At 36.9% G+C, this 17,468-nt stretch overlaps 1 protein-coding gene across 1 annotated transcript in view; it reads left to right on the plus strand.

The window, feature by feature from the left end:
* Positions 1 to 10,653, plus strand: part of LOC125271081 (protein NLRC3-like) — a 42,086-nt gene extending 31,433 nt beyond the window's left edge. Inside the window, 4 exon segments of the mRNA XM_048195020.1 lie at positions 6,324 to 6,497; positions 8,642 to 8,688; positions 9,815 to 10,249; positions 10,252 to 10,653. Of these exon segments, the coding sequence (XP_048050977.1) occupies positions 6,324 to 6,497; positions 8,642 to 8,688; positions 9,815 to 10,249; positions 10,252 to 10,373 (778 nt within the window). The 3' untranslated portion in view covers positions 10,374 to 10,653.
* Positions 10,654 to 17,468: the final 6,815 nt, after the last annotated feature.

A 17,468-nucleotide genomic window follows, 5' to 3' on the forward strand; every position in this document is an offset into this window, starting at 1 on the left:
AAGTATTGGTTTTCATTGATGACCTTATAGTCTTCTCTAAAACGTTAGAGGAGCACGAAGCCCGACTCCTGCAAGTCTTAAAGCGTCTGAGAGAGTACGGACTAAAACTTTCCCCCACAAAATGTAAATTCTTCCAAACATCAGTCAGATATCTGGGCCATATAGTGTCTGAAAACGGTGTTGAAACGGATCCATCCAAAATTGAAGCCCTCAAGACCTGGCCAAGGCCCAGAAACCTTAAAGAGCTCAAATCTTTTCTTGGGTTCGCTGGATACTACAGAAGGTTTGTCCAAGACTTTTCTAAGATAACAAGACCTCTCAACGACCTTACTGTTGGTTACCCCCCTCTGCAGAAAAATCAGAGACGAGACCTAAAGAATAGTATACAGTACTGGGATCCTAAAGAGCAGTTCGGGGACCGGTGGACCCAGGAATGCCAGCGGTCATTCGACACCATCATTGAAAAGCTGACTTCAGCTCCAGTCCTCGGATTTGCTGATCCTAGCCTTCCCTATGTGTTGACAACGGATGCGAGTACCACTGGACTTGGAGCTGCCCTTTATCAAGAGCAAGAGGGCCGAATGAGAGTAATTGCTTTCGCGAGTAGGGGACTAACCAGAAGCGAGACAAAATATCCCCCGCACAAATTGGAGTTCCTCGCACTCAAGTGGGCGGTCACTTCAAAATTCAGTGACTATCTGTATGGAGGAGAGTTCACTGTAATAACAGACAGCAATCCACTCACTTATATCTTGACATCTGCAAAGCTTGATGCGACCAGCTACAGGTGGCTGTCCAGCCTGTCGACATTTAATTTCAAGATCCAATATCGAGCAGGCAAGCGGAATCTAGATGCAGATGGACTCTCAAGACGTCCTCATGACGGGCCTGTGGACGACTTTGTCTCCCAAAAAGAGCGCGAAAGAATTAAGCAATTTACTCTTCATCATTTAGCAGAATCTGAACAGCCAACGATCCTGCCAGCAGCAGTGAAAGCCCTCTGTGAAAGACACCAAGTGTATCAGAGCTGCGCTGATCCTAGCATGTCACACTTCCAACCTACCGTGTTTGAGTCCCTGTCCCTTGGCGTTGGTGCAATACCCCAAGAGTTCCAGCGGGAGGACGCCCATGGTCTTCCAGTTCTTCCCCAAATGTCTGAAGAAGAGCTGAAAAAGCACCAAAGAGCAGATCCAGAACTCAGAGTAGTTATTAAGTATCTTGAATCTGGTAAGAAACCAGTTGGAAGAGTGGAACTTGCAGAAGTAGCCTTATGGCTAAGAGAGTGGAACAGATTGGAGTTCAAGAATGGAGTTTTATTTAGGAGGAGGCAAGATCGGGGAGGTGTGCTGCATCAGTTGGTGTTACCTGTGGACCTCCGGGAAAAGGCTTTACGAGCCCTGCACAATGACATGGGCCATCTCGGAATCGAGAGGACCTTGGACCTGGCTAGGTCCCGGTTTTATTGGCCAAAGATGGCGATGACTGTGGAGGAGAAGGTAAAGTCCTGCGAGCGCTGTGTAAGGCGAAAGACCCCTCCAGAGCGAGCTGCACCCCTGGTGAATATAGTGACAAGCAGACCCCTCGAGCTAGTCTGCATGGACTTTCTGTCGCTTGAACCTGATCGGAGTAATATAAAGGATATTCTAGTGATCACTGATCATTTCACCAGGTACGCTGTAGCGATACCCACCAGAAACCAGAAGGCTGAAACCGTGGCCAAATGCCTGTGGGATAACTTTCTTGTCCATTACGGGTTCCCGGAGAAACTCCACAGTGATCAGGGCCCCGACTTCGAGTCAAAACTGATTAAGCAGCTGTGCGCCATAGCAGGAATTCGTAAAGTGAGAACGACACCTTATCATCCTCGCGGCAACCCCGTGGAGCGCTTTAACAGGACGTTGCTTCAGATGTTAGGGACCCTGGATGACAAAGGAAAGACCTGCTGGAAGGACTTTGTGAAACCGCTAGTCCATGCATATAATTGCACTCGTAATGACTCGACAGGATTCTCACCTTATGAGCTGATGTTCGGGAGGCAGCCCCGGCTACCAATCGATTTGGCCTTCGGTTTACCTGCTGACAAGTCATCCCAATCTCACTCAAGTTATGTCAGGAATTTGAAGGATCGCCTGCAGGAGAGCTACAGGGTAGCAAGTGAGAACGCTTCAAAAGTGGCAGGACGTAATAAGAAGAGGTTTGACGAGCGAGTGGTTACCTCATCCCTTGAAGTCGGAGATCGTGTCCTAGTAAGGAACGTTAAGCTGAGGGGAAAACATAAGTTGGCAGATAAGTGGGAGAAAGAAGTTTACGTCGTGGTCAAGAAAGCTGCTGACTTACCAGTCTATACCGTTCAATCAGAGGGCAAGGATGGGCCACTTCGTACATTGCACCGAGATTTGCTTTTACCCTGTGGATTCTTGCGAGAAACTGTACCTGAGGAACCAGTAAGACAAAAGACACCTTGCAGGCCTAGAACTCGAGCAAACCCTGGTACAGAAGACCCCGAAAGTATGTCTGAAGATTCTGAATCTGAAGATGACTACACAAGTTATACACCTGAGTGCTTACCAAGTGTTGAAAGTAGAATTCTCTCCAATTCTAGACCTCAGAAACAGTCAAGTGTCGGAGTGACAACAGAAGTATCTCCTGAAATGAGAACCATGATTAATACAGACCTTGAGCAATCCACTCCAATGAAGTCACAAATGAACTTACCCAACATATCTGTTGCTGGGGAGGGAAGTCCGCTGGATGAGCCTGAAAGAGAGAATACACAGGTGATAGATCTTGTAGGAGTAGATGTGATAAGTGACTTACCAGTAGGAGACGACCCAGGACTAGTGGAACAGAGGGAGGAATTGGATGAACCAGCATCTAAGATCTCCAGCGAGGATGACAGGACTGATGTGCTACTGCAAGATGAAGTCGTTGATCAGAGAAACCCTCAGAGTGACCAGACGGTGGTTGACCAGGTTGGAGAAGATGTTCAGAGGCGTTCACAAAGGCGCCATGAGCCACCAAAAAGGCTTCAGTATTCTCGGTTAGGTAATCCCCTTTCTCTGGTCATACAGTCCTTACTGCAGGGACTCAGTACAGCGTTCACTGCATCATTGGAGGATTTTGACTGCCCTGGGGAAGCTTCTCCCAAAACGCAAAGTGGATGTCCTTCTGCTGTGATTTCGCAGCCTAAAAGATGCAGCGGGACCTGCATATCTTCAAGACGGGGAGAGTGTAACCCGGGTAATCAGGTTACCAGTTGATGATTAGGAAGATGATTTAAAAAATTATTTAAAGAGAGTGAAGAAAAAGGAAAAAAAGAGAAAAGTTCCAGAAGGAAACTCTGTCCAATCACTGCTCTCATTCTAGTGATTGACTCTTCTAAGAGCCAATGTTAGCAGCACCCTCATAAGTCCCGCCCACAGGCTGCGCCGACGCTGCTGCACTGTCAGTGTGAGAGAGAGTTTCTCCATTTTTTTTCCCGAGAGAGGAGAGGGAATGAGACGAGGCAGCTGCACAAAGCGATTTTTAAACCCTGCCACATTAAATAATACATTTAGAAACTAAAGTGTTCAGATGCAACCGAAAACCCGAATTTCTGAGCTGATACTATAACGTGAAGAGGCTGTCGCCGAGTTAAGAAGCGGATGAGGCGGGGGGCTTGTGAAATAGAGACCGATGCAGACGCACGGAGCATCAAAGTGCCACAATTGAACATCCTTATTTAGAAATATATCAATTCCTTTCCTTGGTGAGTTACAACTTCAAACACTACCTTGATATTAATGCAGAGAAAGTGCTGCGAATTTGATAGAGAGTTGATATGAAGTGTTTATATAGGCCGCGTGCGTGCCGAAGTTGATAGCATATGGGCTAAAGCTAACGCACATGTAAAAATGCTAATGAGTTAAAGAAGTATCATAAAATATGTTATTGAAGTCTCATTGTGTTCAGTAAGTGTTAAAGTGTCAAGTTAATGTATTATCTGAAGTGCACATGTGATTTGATGATGAAATTGTTTGAATTGAACATTAATTATTGTTCTGCCTTGTGTTTCTACAAGGCTGGGTTTTTTGTGAGATTTTAGTTCTTCTGTGACGAGTTTCCTGAATTCATGCTGGATGCACAAAGTGCAATTTGTACATGGCGAGTCGCCCGCGGAACAGTTTTCTTACCTGAATTGCGTTTGAACCACCAAACTGGTAGGAGAATCCTCTTCATTTTGTTTTTTGGAAAAACGGGACCTGAACTCATTGAGAACTGTTATCTTCATTAATTTTCCTCTGGATTCACAATCAAAGGACGTAAACTTTGAACTCGAACCGTTTCAAAAGAATCAACGGTTCTTTGAATTGAGTCATTTAGTCCATAGACTCTAGTTGTTTAACCAATTCACTGGTTCTTGAGTGTTCATTGAGTATTTACACAGCTGAAAAGCTGTTGATTTTCAAAGGGAAAAAGTGATCTATCGAATTTGCAAGATAATTTACTGAATCACATTCTGTATATTGAATCATATTGAGTGTTTATCTGAGTATTTGAATTATTGATTGTAACATTTTGTTGAGAGTACTATTAAGTTACATTTTATTTTATTTCATTTGGGTTACAGACTGTTCAAATATTTTCTATTCAAAGATTCTTTATTTGATTTTCCTTGCTATGTCAATCGCATGACAGTTGTTTCAACTGAGTTGAACTGTTTAACCTGCTAATTTCAAGTGCCTAGAAAGTTCCAAAGAGTGATAAGATGAAACATTGTAATTAATTTTACACTGTCAGATTGTAATCATATGCAATTCATTTATTCAAAGAAAAACAAGAAAACCATTTTCCAATATAAAATCCAGCTTTATTCAGTTAAGAGGCTCAGTGTTGGTCGTTCACTCACCTGCTGTTACTTTCCTCTCTCCAGTAGTCGCACTTTTCTTCTGATCAATTGGCCCATATCAAATATTATACTAGTGTGACACGCTAAACACGTTACGCGCTACATTTGCGATCAATGACAGATTAATAAAAACTCGCACTTTGATATGATAAAAAAAACAAATGAGCTCTCACTTTGTTATAAGAAAGAAAAATGCCTTGACGAGCCCCCACTTTTTAAAATCCTCCCCGTTTGTCTGAACAGGGATTGGCAATGTCGGTCCTGGAGAGCCATAGTGCTGCAGAGTTTTGCTTCAACCCTGATAAAAAATGTGCTGCCTGTAGCTTTCTAGTAACCCTTAAGACCTTGATTAGCTTGTTCAGGTGTGTTTGATCAGGGTTGGAGCAAAACAATGCAGGTCTGTGGCTCTCCAGGGCTGACGTTGGCCATCCCTGGTCTAGGGGTAGGAGAAGATGTAGTATCACTCTCCCCCAAATGACTCATATATTACAAATACATCCACAGGACATAACATAAATTAAGAAAGGGGAGTTAAAAAAAAAATTAAAATCTAAAGTGACATTTAACGTTACAACAAAACAACAAATACAAATAGACTTGTCCGTTTACTGGCAAAGGACCATTACAGTTTAAATTAGTGTTGTAGTACACAAGACCGGTCTTGGTCTCGAGACCTGCCAAGATTTTTTGAAGGTCCTCATCTTGTCTTGGTACTGGCCTCTGGCACATTTGGTCTCTGTCTTGTCTTGGTCTCAGACTAAAAGGGCTTGGGGTTTTATTTCAAGACCGGTCAAGACCACAACTGCGGGTATATCGTTAAATTGTCTGATTTCTTTGTTAACATCATTAATTTGATTGGAGTTTTTCAATTTATTACAGTTTTCATTTGATTGGTAACAGCTCTATAGAGTGTTTTATTATTCAAAATGTAATTATTGATTAAAAATAAGACATTTCTCAGTCAGTAAATGTGGATCTTTCAGATGAATGTGAGGAGTGCTAGTCTGGTCTTGGTCTTGACTTGGTCTCAACCCCCCAAAGTCTTGGTCAACACTAGTTTAAATTTCAAAGCTGTGAATAGTTTTATAGGCTACTGCCTGGCTTTCATACAGGTGGAAAAGGTAAAACAACATATCGTGATGCCAGCACGTTTATGTCACCACATCATAACACACTCCTGCAATGTTTAAATTGATCCAGCCCAACCTTTCCTTAAGCGATAAAAGTCAGACATTAATTTAAATTGCTTATCAATTCTGTCAATTCCTAAGTGGAAAATACTACTTGCTTGTTTTGGTACTGTGCCCATATGCAGAAAATTTGTTGTTAATATAATCTTATTTTGTATGTGACTTAAGCAGTCACCAGAGAATGTAAAAGATTTCTAAATTTTAATGCGTAATTCTAATGCAACATAATACAAATCTATCTGTAGGTTGTCTGGCTGTATGGTGACAAAGGAAGGCTGTGGTTATGTGTCTTCTGTTCTGAGTTCAAACCCCTCACACCTGAGAGAGCTAGATCTGAGCTACAATCACCCAGCAGATTCAGGAGTCAAGCTGCTCTCTGACAAATTGAAGGATCCAAACTACAAACTGCAGATACTGAAGTATGTGGGGTAAAAGTTAAGTTTGCAGTGAGAGCTGCATCATTTCTTCTACTAGTGCTTCTCTGCATGTACTGATTATATCCCTATAAATGCTCACCAAATGTAATTTCATCAAATTTTTGAAGCTGTTTTATATATTGATTAGTATCTTACCATTATGGTGAACAGTGTTTGATTTAGTTGGGTTCTTGACCCTTTATTTTTTAGTAGTAGTTTTTTTGGCTGCTGTAATATGTTTATAAGACATGTTTGATATGGCAAAAAAGGCAAAAAATGTGTTTCTTATTGATGATGATTTAATCATCATGTAGCAGCCTGATTCACTGATCTCATGCAGTATCTAATCTGTTATTGAGAGCGTTATGTTGTTAATACACTTTATCTTTACATTACTACAATTGTGATACCGCCAGTTAATTATGAAAAATTTTCAAACACAATTTTCACAAAAAGATTTGAAATAAGGTGTCATCCAAACACACACAGATTTCAAGAATCAGCATATGAATCTCAACAATGGCGATAAAATTATTCATGCACCAATGCATGCTGGGAGTCATGTCTGAGGCATGAAACTGTATGCAAACTTTTGATTGTCAACATTGTTGAGATTCATATGCTGATTTTTGATGTCTGTGTGTGTTTGGCTGACATCTTATTTCAAATCTTTTTGTGAACAGTGTGTTTGAAAATGTATTTTTAAAATCCTTTTATAAAACTGATTTCCACAATACTGCTGGATCTCATTCTGTAAAACCACTTCTATCAAAAATATAAAATTAATAACACATTATGTAACTGTCAACACATAACCAACATCACCTGACTGCATTTTCTCTCTTTTTTTTTTTTTCTTTTTTTTTTTTTTTTAAATGTGCTTTATAAACACACAAGGAAACAAAGAAACATTAGTGTGTCAAGAGTCAAGAGCCCAACTAAAGCAAACACTGAACACTACAATGGTAGCTTCAAACAAAACCATTATTTTCAATAAAATTTAATTTTAAAAAAATCAGCATCTAAACCTCTGTTTATTCTCAATAAGAACTTCAGTAAACGTCTGACAGAAATAAAGTCAGATAGTAATAAGAGTGAAGCTGGTAATGCTGTTTGTGGAGTTGTTTAATCCTCCTCTTCCTAGAGCTTGAGAGATTTAATGTCTTTTATCTTCAGTGGATTTCATTTAAGAATGAAGTCCATTGTAGTTTTTTTTTTTTTTTCTTTTTTTCTGTTATTGTTTCTCTTTTCTTCAGTGATTCTGTTTGTTAACAGCAGGTGTTCATCAGTGTCTGAATTCACGCTAATCAAGTGGACTAATGTAGGAGATAGTGAATGAGGTGATTTAGGACACAGAGTGTCGATTCTGAACACTGATAATTCAGAGTTATGTTGCAGTAGGCTACTTTATCAAAAACAACAAATGTTACCCAGAATACATTGTTTTCTGTCACAGAGGCGAGCTCTGTGGTTCCCTCCTCTGACCATCGGAGGGAGCCATCTCCTGAGTACTGACACACACACACACACTTTACACATTCACTACATTTCCCATAAGCCTGTGCCTTGGACTAATCACATTCCCAGCTGATACTCATTTACCGGACTATAAAGGACTGCCATACACCTCAGTACATCGCAAAGTCTTGTTTTGCCTTGGAGAACATTTCTTTTATATCCTGTTTGATTACCTGTTGCTGATTACGACTGTCCCATTTACGACCCACTGCTGCCAGCCCTTGATCTTTGCCTTGGTTTCTGATCTGTGAGTGATATCTGCCTGTCCTGACCCATTGCCTGTTATTTGACTACGATTCTGCCTACCTCTGTTGTTCCTGTCTGCCCCTGTTTTGACCCAGCCTGTACGACGACTCTGTTATTAATAAAAGCATGCAAATGGATCACAGCCTGAGTGATTATTCGTTACAGTTTTCTATGGCATATTACTGTTTTAATGCAAAACGGTATTAGAATTTGGCTGTTTTTTTACATCACAGTTTTACAGTGTAGGACCTGAAGACATTGAGACTTTAAAGCTGCTTTATAAAAATAAATATAACTTGACTATATATTAATGGTGTGCATGTGAATAATAATTTCAACTACTTATGATTCATTTTTGCCTGTATGTTGGTGTGTCTCTTTAGTTTGGATCATGGAGGGACCTTCAGGATCAAACCAGGACTACGAAAATGTAGGTTATTAGTAGGGGTGTAGCGATACATTGTTATATCGAGATATTGTGGTATTAAAATATGACGATATGTATCGTTGATGTAAATAATATGATTTGCGATACAGAGTTAGTTTTATCCAAGACTCATGTATTCACCTTCATGTCGTTTCAAACCTACAAGGTTTTCGTTCAACTTCCAAACACAAATGAAGACATTTTTTTATGAAACCTGAGAGATTTATGTCCCTCCATTCAAAGTCCATTCCTCTAAAACTTAAAAGATCCAAAAAAATGTCATAAAGGACTTGTAAAAATAATCAGTCGAGTGGTCCAATCCAAATCCAAGTCTTCTGAAGAGACTTTTCAAAGGTTTTTTATGATGAACAAATTTACAATGACGATCATACCTTAGCAAACACTGATGTTCAAATGGTGATGCTCGCATGACGCGTGAAAAAACATGAGAGTGAGTAAATGCAGAATTTAAATTTTTGGATTAACTAATCATTTACAGTTTGGAAATAGTCATTTTGACATGTTTTCTTGCAATTAGAACTGTGATTGATTGTATTGATCATCTGATGCGCGCCCTAGAATGCCACTCCTCAAAGTAAAAGCACAAACATCATTTACAACATCACCATTTCACATTTAGTTTTAGTAGAATGATTATTTAAAGCATTTTAGATGGTTTATTTTTATATAGAGAGAGCATTAATTGCAGGAGAGGCAGGTCACAGCGAGCACTAGGAGAGTCTGTGCGTGTGTGGCTTGTCTGTGTAAGATATCCAACAAATGCCTGCACTGAAAGCACAAGTACTGCATGAAAAAAAAAAAGAAAGTTTACGCAGTTTCAGTGACATTATTACATTAATGTTGAATGTAATGTATAATAATGCAATGGGGTAATATTTTTGGGTCTTATTAATAATAAATAATATAACAATAATATTTTAAGTAATAATAATAAAATGTCTTTATTCTGGCCTAAAATATTGTGATAGTATTGCATTGTGAGTGCAGTATCATGATTTGTATCACATTGTGAGTGCATCGCTACACCCTTATTAGTCTTGCAGACTTTTTGCACATTTAATGAAAAAAAAAGAGTTTAAACTGTTTTTATCTGTCATCTTGTGTTCAGATGCCTGTGATCTCACACTGGATCCAAACACAGCAAACACTCAACTCATCCTGTCTGAGGGGAACAGAAAGATTGCATATGTAAAAGATCATCAGCCGTATCCTGATCATCCAGAGAGATTTGCTGATAATCCTCAGGTTCTGTGTCAAGAGAGTCTGACTGGACGCTGTTACTGGGAGGTTGAATGGGGCTCCAGGGATGATAAACAGGGCTCTTGGGCTCGTATAGCAGTGGCCTATAAAGGAATCAGTAGAAAAGAAGGGACTGTCTGTAAGTTTGGATACAACAACAAATCATGGTGTCTTTTCTGCAGTGGTAAAGGATTTGCTGTCTGGCACAATAATGTCACTGATAGTGTAACTGGCCTTTCATCCTCTGATAGAGTAGGAGTGTATGTGGACGTGTCGGCCGGCACTCTGTCCTTCTACAGCGTCTCTGACACACACACACACTCACACACATACACACATTCAACACCACATTCACTGAACCCCTCTATGCTGGATTTAAGGTTTTTGAGTCCAAACTGACTCTGTGTCAGATGACAGATGCCAGTTGAATGAGTTCTTCCAGATGTAACATTTATGCAGCTTGTTTACTGTAAATCTGATAATGAGCAACGAGTGTCCCATATCTATCCATACTGTAAAGTCTGACACAACCCATTTCAGTCTGTTTGTACTGTCAGTTTGCTCATTAACTAATGAGCTGTAGCTGGGATTCAATTCATTTGTTGAGTTCTTTTAACAATACATTTTTCCTTCACTCAGAATAGATTATTTTTTTTTATGATTTGTTCTTTATTGATTTTCTTATTTGCAATAAAGAAATAATATAAATATTCATGTACTTGACAAACCACAAAATCAAAAACATACATAAAAGGTAACAATATAAATAATTACTAAGTAAATAAATAAATAGAGTAGCATGAAAGTAAAAAAAAGTGGGGAGGGGTGTTGCCAGCAGTTACCAGTTTTCAGTACAAGCTAAATCATATTTACCATGACAGATATTTTTGTCTCATCACATGCTTGGGGGTGGGCAATATACCGGTAGACACGATTAACCGGTAGAGATTTTGAACTATCGTCTCTGTTGTGGTTATGCTCACGTGATGTTGCTGTGCTGCGCGGTCACGAAGGCTTATCGTTTACATGCTATTCTAAGCATTGCAGTTTAAAAACAAGTGATTCTAAACTGTTGAAGTGCAATTAACAGTGAAAGAGAACTCATTTCAGTATATACGGGCACTATATGAGAGACTGTTTCTCAGCTTTCTGAGTGACGTGCAACATGAAGCCGCTGCTCATAAGCCGCTGTTCATAAAGCGCGTGAGAACTGAATGGAGTGCTATTTGCCACCTAATTGGACTTGAACACTTAAATACACATACCTATATGTCAAAGTGACCATGAGTCATTTATGTCTTAAGTGAACGTTAACAGTTGAGAGAGAAAATGCACAAGTATATTGGATCCTGCGGTGGGTCTTAAAGTGACAGCATCCAAATTTCCCAGGTGAAAAAAGTACACTTCCTTAATGAACTTAAAGTGCTCTATTTTCACACACTAATGAAAGTGTACTACAAGTGGTAACTAAATATTTTTTTAAAAACAGATAGTATGCTAAAAGCACATTTTAGTTCATATTTCATGCGGTCTCAAAATAGCACAGTTGAGTACACTTAGATGTTCTGATCTTAAGAAGTACTAAAGAAGAATTTTTAGTATATTAAGTACAAAATTTGTGCACTTTTTACCTGGGTTACCTGCTGACATTAATGCTAATAAGACAACAAAAAAGAGAAAATCTCTCACTTCTCATGACTGATCAGTTTTGTAATCACTTTTTTAAGGCTAGTATTAGCTTTTTAATGATATTGATCATATTGATATTGATAAGAATTATGAAATTTTATTGGTATCAAAAATGTTTTATCATTAAAACCTTATGGAAGCAAAAATAAATATATTATGATACATGTTGTTACAGTGAAATAAAATTACACATACTGTATCATCACCCCTAGTTACAGAAATGCTAAATTTTTCCTCATTTATCAAAATAAAATTAAATAAAACAAAAAATCCTCTCATGCAGCCTATATGAGCGTTTTTCGAGGGCTGCCACCTGCCCTAAATCCGAAATCCACACAAAAATCAGAGGCCTTCTGAAAAGATTTCCAGCTTTTTTTATTTTGATATTACTTGGAATGCACAATAAAAAAAAAACATGATTAATAAAAACAATTTATTAAACAACTGTAAAATTGAAGAGTTAATTTAAAAAAAAAAAAAAAAACTCTGTTTTTATTAATCATATTTTTTTTATTGTGCATTCCAAGTAATATTAATCAAACTGCATTTGGGTTGTTTTGATTAAGTAATAATAACTCAAAAAAATATAGGTTACTTACAAAATTAAAGTTCATTGAAAGTATGTTATATTAAAAGTAAATATATTAAAAGTTTGTTCTTTAGCAAAAGCAGATAACTCCAACAATTGTCTTTTGGCAAAAGCAAATAATTCCACATTCATTTCAGAGTTAAACCAAACCAAATAATTGTGTTATCATAATCTTAGTCATATGGCTATAATTGGAAAGGTTTGTTGAAACTTGTGAGAGTGACAATAATTATGTATAATTAACAAATTTTAATTCATTCAAACATTTAGAAAATCATGCTATATAACACGAATCTGTTAAAACTACTAAATATGGTAAATCATAAAAGGACAAATGTGATGTCTGTATTGAGATGCACTTTAGGCATATAATTCTGAACTTGAGTTATCAATGTGTCATCAAAACAAAGTATATCACAGTTATGTCATATTCCGTGTCTCACACAGCAAAAACCCCAGTGTTTTTAAATTAACTCAGGGTTAACTTAGTTTATTTGAGACCACACTCAGGGGTGTTAAAGTGTTAAAATAGGAGTGTTAAATTAACACTAAAGCAGCGTTAAAGTTAATGAGATAATTAAGTGATTAACAGTGATGATTGACCATTATTGAAGATACCTGATGATAACAAGCAGAATCACCAAAGGAGAAAATCAAAATTTTTAAGTCACCATCATGGAGATCGACGTTTGCTTTAGTTGAGCTCTTGACCCTTGACTTTTTATTATTAGATTTAGTTTGGCTGTTGTAACTGAGTCATAACAGCCAGACAAACAAAGAGAAAAGATGATCAGGTGGTGTTGGTTATGTTTTCACATAATCATTATTTGACCTGAATCACTGAACTCATTTAGAGCCCAATCTCTGAGTTAGATTTACATTATTGATTACAGCAGCACTGTGATTCTACACCAGAAGATCAGCTTTCTCAATGTAATCTGAAGGATTTCACAAAAGTTGTTCTGATTAAAAGCATATAAAAAAATAGAATAAAGGAAATTACTTAGACAATTAAGTTTTTGTTTTTCACGCAGCAATGAATGATGGGAGCCATGGATGAATTTTGATTGGTGGCTCCCAGAATGCACTGCAACATGCTTTATTATTCTCACCATTGTTGAGATTCACAGGCTGATTCTTGATGTCTGATTGTGCCTAAAACAAAGTTTTTTTTTCAAAGTTTTTTGATCAGAACATCTCTTATGAAATCATTTGGATTATTGTAAAAGCTGATCTTCTGCTGTAGAATAACAGTTCTGCTGTAATCAATAATGTAAATCTAACTCAGAGATTGGGCTCTAAATGAGTTCAGTGATTCAGGAAAAATAATGATTATGTGAAAATTTTGTCTGGCTGTTGTAATTCAATTACAGCAGCCAAACAAAATCTAATATTAAAAAGTCAAGGGTCAAGACCCCAACTAAAGCAAATGTACTGCTTGAGGCATGCACTTAACGGACAACTTCTACTTGTTTTGGGAGCAAAGATCACTACAAAGCAGATGAGTTTCATCCACACATCTCTGGAACTTGAAAGCTCATTTCCAATTCTCTACAGCAGGGTTTCCAACCACGTTCCTGGAGGCCCCTCAACAGTGCACATGCATGTCTCTTTTGTCTGACACACCCATTTCAGGTCTTGGAGTCGCTATAATGAGCTGATGACCTGAATCAGGTGAGTTTAATTGAGGAAACATGCAAAATGTGCAGTTCTGGGGGGCCTCCAGGAACGTGGTTGGGAACCATTGCTCTACAGCATCTCTCATCCACCTTTGACAGATTTAATCAACAACAACAGCTTCAGTATGATCGGTACCACCAACATCAAGCAGCTGACCCCACTGTCACAATCACCCCTCCATGCAGTTGTCACTACACTAAGAAATATGGCTGAAGAAATGAATGATTTGCATGGGTTTCTAACCAAACTCAGCAAGTACTACACCCCAGGATCTTCTCCCTCTATGACCATGTCATAATTGGTGACATGGTCATAAAAAACAGAAGAGGTTCTTGAACACATGTAATCTGATTAGGGTACTGTTCAAGTGTTGGCCAAAAATTATTGAATGATTTTATTTATTTCATTGAAATGATTGTATTATATTTTATACATAAAAAATGCCATTTTCAAAATCTGAATGGTGTATATTTTCCAAAACACGTTTTACTGTAAAACTGTAAGAAAATCAAAGCCATAAATCTAAACAAGCTGTGTTCCAAATTTTTTATTGAATTTTATTGAAATGTGGCACTGTATACACCGTTGACCCTTTTCTCAGAATAAAAAAGTAATAAATACAAATATTCTGTGACACTAACTCACTATATGATGTTTATTTACTGTAAATTACTCTGTAAGAAAGACTTAAAGAATGTGGGAGTTGATTATGAGTTATAAACACACTGACTAAGACTGACACTTTCTGTATTACTTTTGTCTCCTGACTGTCAGATAGGAGAAAGGCTTCTTTATAAGACACAAAAATACTGCAATATACAGATGAGATGAATGTCTTGAAGTGTCTAGAACATTCACCATAACACAGATAAACCCAGGTAGTCCAGGCAAAATTGAGGTGAAATGTTAATTTTTTCATAAGCATGAAATTTGGTACACTTCTACAGTTTGGGGCCCTGAACATTTTCAGAAATGGAACCATCACAAAAGCGCTTCATGGTCGCCATGGTGACCATTTTACTTTCCGCCATAACCAAATTATGTATTTTGTATCATATCTTCTAAATCAAACATGATAACATAGAAAATGTCTACCCCTATGTTTTGATGGTGAAGGATTACAATGATACCATATAAAACATCATAAACTGTTCAGGTGAATAGTTAATGATGGATTCAGTGACGTGAGGAGGAAATCACAGTATCTGAGAACCTAGGCTAGACTTTATAATATCTGACTCTGGACTACAAAACTAGTCATAAGGGTAATTTTTTTTTTTAATTGAAGCTGAAAGCTGAATAAATAAGCTTTTCATTGATGTACAGTATGGTTTGTTAGGATAGCACAATATTTGGCCGAGATACATCTATTTTAAAATCTGAAATCTGAGGGTGCAAAAGTTGTTTAAAGTTGTTCAAAAAGCATATCCACTCACAAAAATATTTTTTTATATACATATTTATGGTAGGAAATTTACAAAATATTTTCATGGAACATGATCTTTACTTAATATCCTAATGATTTTTTGCCATAAAAGAAAAATCGATCATTTTGACCCCTATAATGAATTATCTAACATCTCCCATCACTAAACAATAGCTAAACACCATTTCTTTAAATATAAATAAAATAAAATAAAATAAAAATAATTTCATGTCCATTGCCATCATTAATCACAATGCCAGTTTATGGATTCTGACAATGTGACACCCATATTAGGACCATTCTACATCATTACTTATATAATTAAATAGTTTTCTTATTATTATTATTATTATTATTTAAACTTTTTCCTCAAATCGTTATGCTGATAATATAATTCTACTACAGTTTTTTTTAATTGCTAACACACTAAAAGTGCTATTTGAGGCACAGTCAGTGAAACCATTTACTCATGTACAGAATCTTCAGACCACATCTACAAAACTACAAGCACATTATCTGCTTTACACATCTAAAAATATATTTGCAAATATCTAAAAAAATTCTTAAATCAAGATACATTTACAAGAAAATTACATAAGATATTTAGTCTTTGCTTTTAGTTTGCTTTTAAAATAAGCAAAATTATCTGCCAATGGGGTAAAAAAAATAATCTTGTTACCATTTGGGACAGAAACAAGATTTCAAACTGAAACAAGATTATTTTTCTTACCCCAGATAATTTTACTTGTTTTAAACAAAATCTCACTTCATTTTGCTTTTTTTTTTTTCCAGAAATAAAGAAAAAATATCATTTTACTTATTAGTCAAAGCATCTGAATTTAAGAATTTTTATTTAGACTGGAAACAAGACAAAAATACTAAATAAGAAAATCATTTTTTGCATTGTACAGGAAAGCCAATAAAGTTACAGTGTATAATGGCATTAAATGCAGCAGAATCTCAGCAAAAGTCAGAGAAAGTATTGTTAATAACTTTGAAAAAAGTTAAAATGCAAAATACAGTCACTAGGGGGCGGGACGTAAGCAACAGTCAGTCAACTGTAGATAGACATGACAGACGGGTAGAGAATAACTCCATCTAGAGGTGGATGTGTGGCATTACATCAGTGAGAAACACCTGTGGTAGCAGTGAGGAGGAAATATGCTAAGTTCTGCTGATGCTTACCTAAAAATTAGTATTTATATGTAATCAAGGCTTGCTGAAACAATTTTTTGAGTATTTGGATAGCAATTGGAGAATTATGGAATTACCTATTTGACTTTAATTAGGCCTACAAGTCATTGGAAAAATAAATTAAACATTAATTTCAGGTGGGTCATGATTTCTCTTACCAATCATAATTTCAATTCAGTTAAGGCATGGGGCATTTTCTCTGAATACGGTGAAATAATATGTGTTAATAGGTAGTGCTCATGATCAGACAGCTTATCTCTGATCAATTTTTGAAAATTATTTTACTGTATATAAGTCATATAATCAAAATGGGTGTTTGTTTTAACATAACTTTGTCATGTGTTCCATAACTTGGTTTTAAGTTAAGCAGAGCATGAGAGCAAAAGACTTTCTAAATCTGGCAGAGCATCTTTACATATACTGTAGGTCTGTGATACTTACAGAATGATTATAAGTTCTCTTCAGTTTTATTCAGACTGATGTTATTGTAGTTATAAACTGACCATTCACAAAAGGAAGGACATGATGTTAGAAGTTACATTATCTGATTTACATAATAAGTTCATGCTCTTTTGAGACTGATCATTTTCATTTACCAGGGAGCAAAATGGAGAGGTTCAGTTTGATTTTATTATTATCTTTTTATTTTTTATTTTATTTTTGTAAAATTGTTTACCTGTGTGTCTTGTGTAAAACCTGGAGGTTCCTGTATAGAAGTAGATGTCATTTACCATGCGGATAACTTTACATCACATATCCTGAGGTGAGTTTTTGTTTTTTTATTTGCCTGCTGGCTCTGTGGTTGATCTATATTGATACACATATTCTATTTAAGTGGATAAGGCAGTATGCAAATGTTTGTCAGCATGCAAAAATACAATCATCCAGTCGACCACTGAGGTACTGAAGGAATTTTAGAGAGATTTGCATGAAAGCAATGCAACC

This window comes from Megalobrama amblycephala, linkage group LG7, assembly GCF_018812025.1.
Source record: "Megalobrama amblycephala isolate DHTTF-2021 linkage group LG7, ASM1881202v1, whole genome shotgun sequence".
Taxonomy (NCBI): domain Eukaryota; kingdom Metazoa; phylum Chordata; class Actinopteri; order Cypriniformes; family Xenocyprididae; genus Megalobrama; species Megalobrama amblycephala.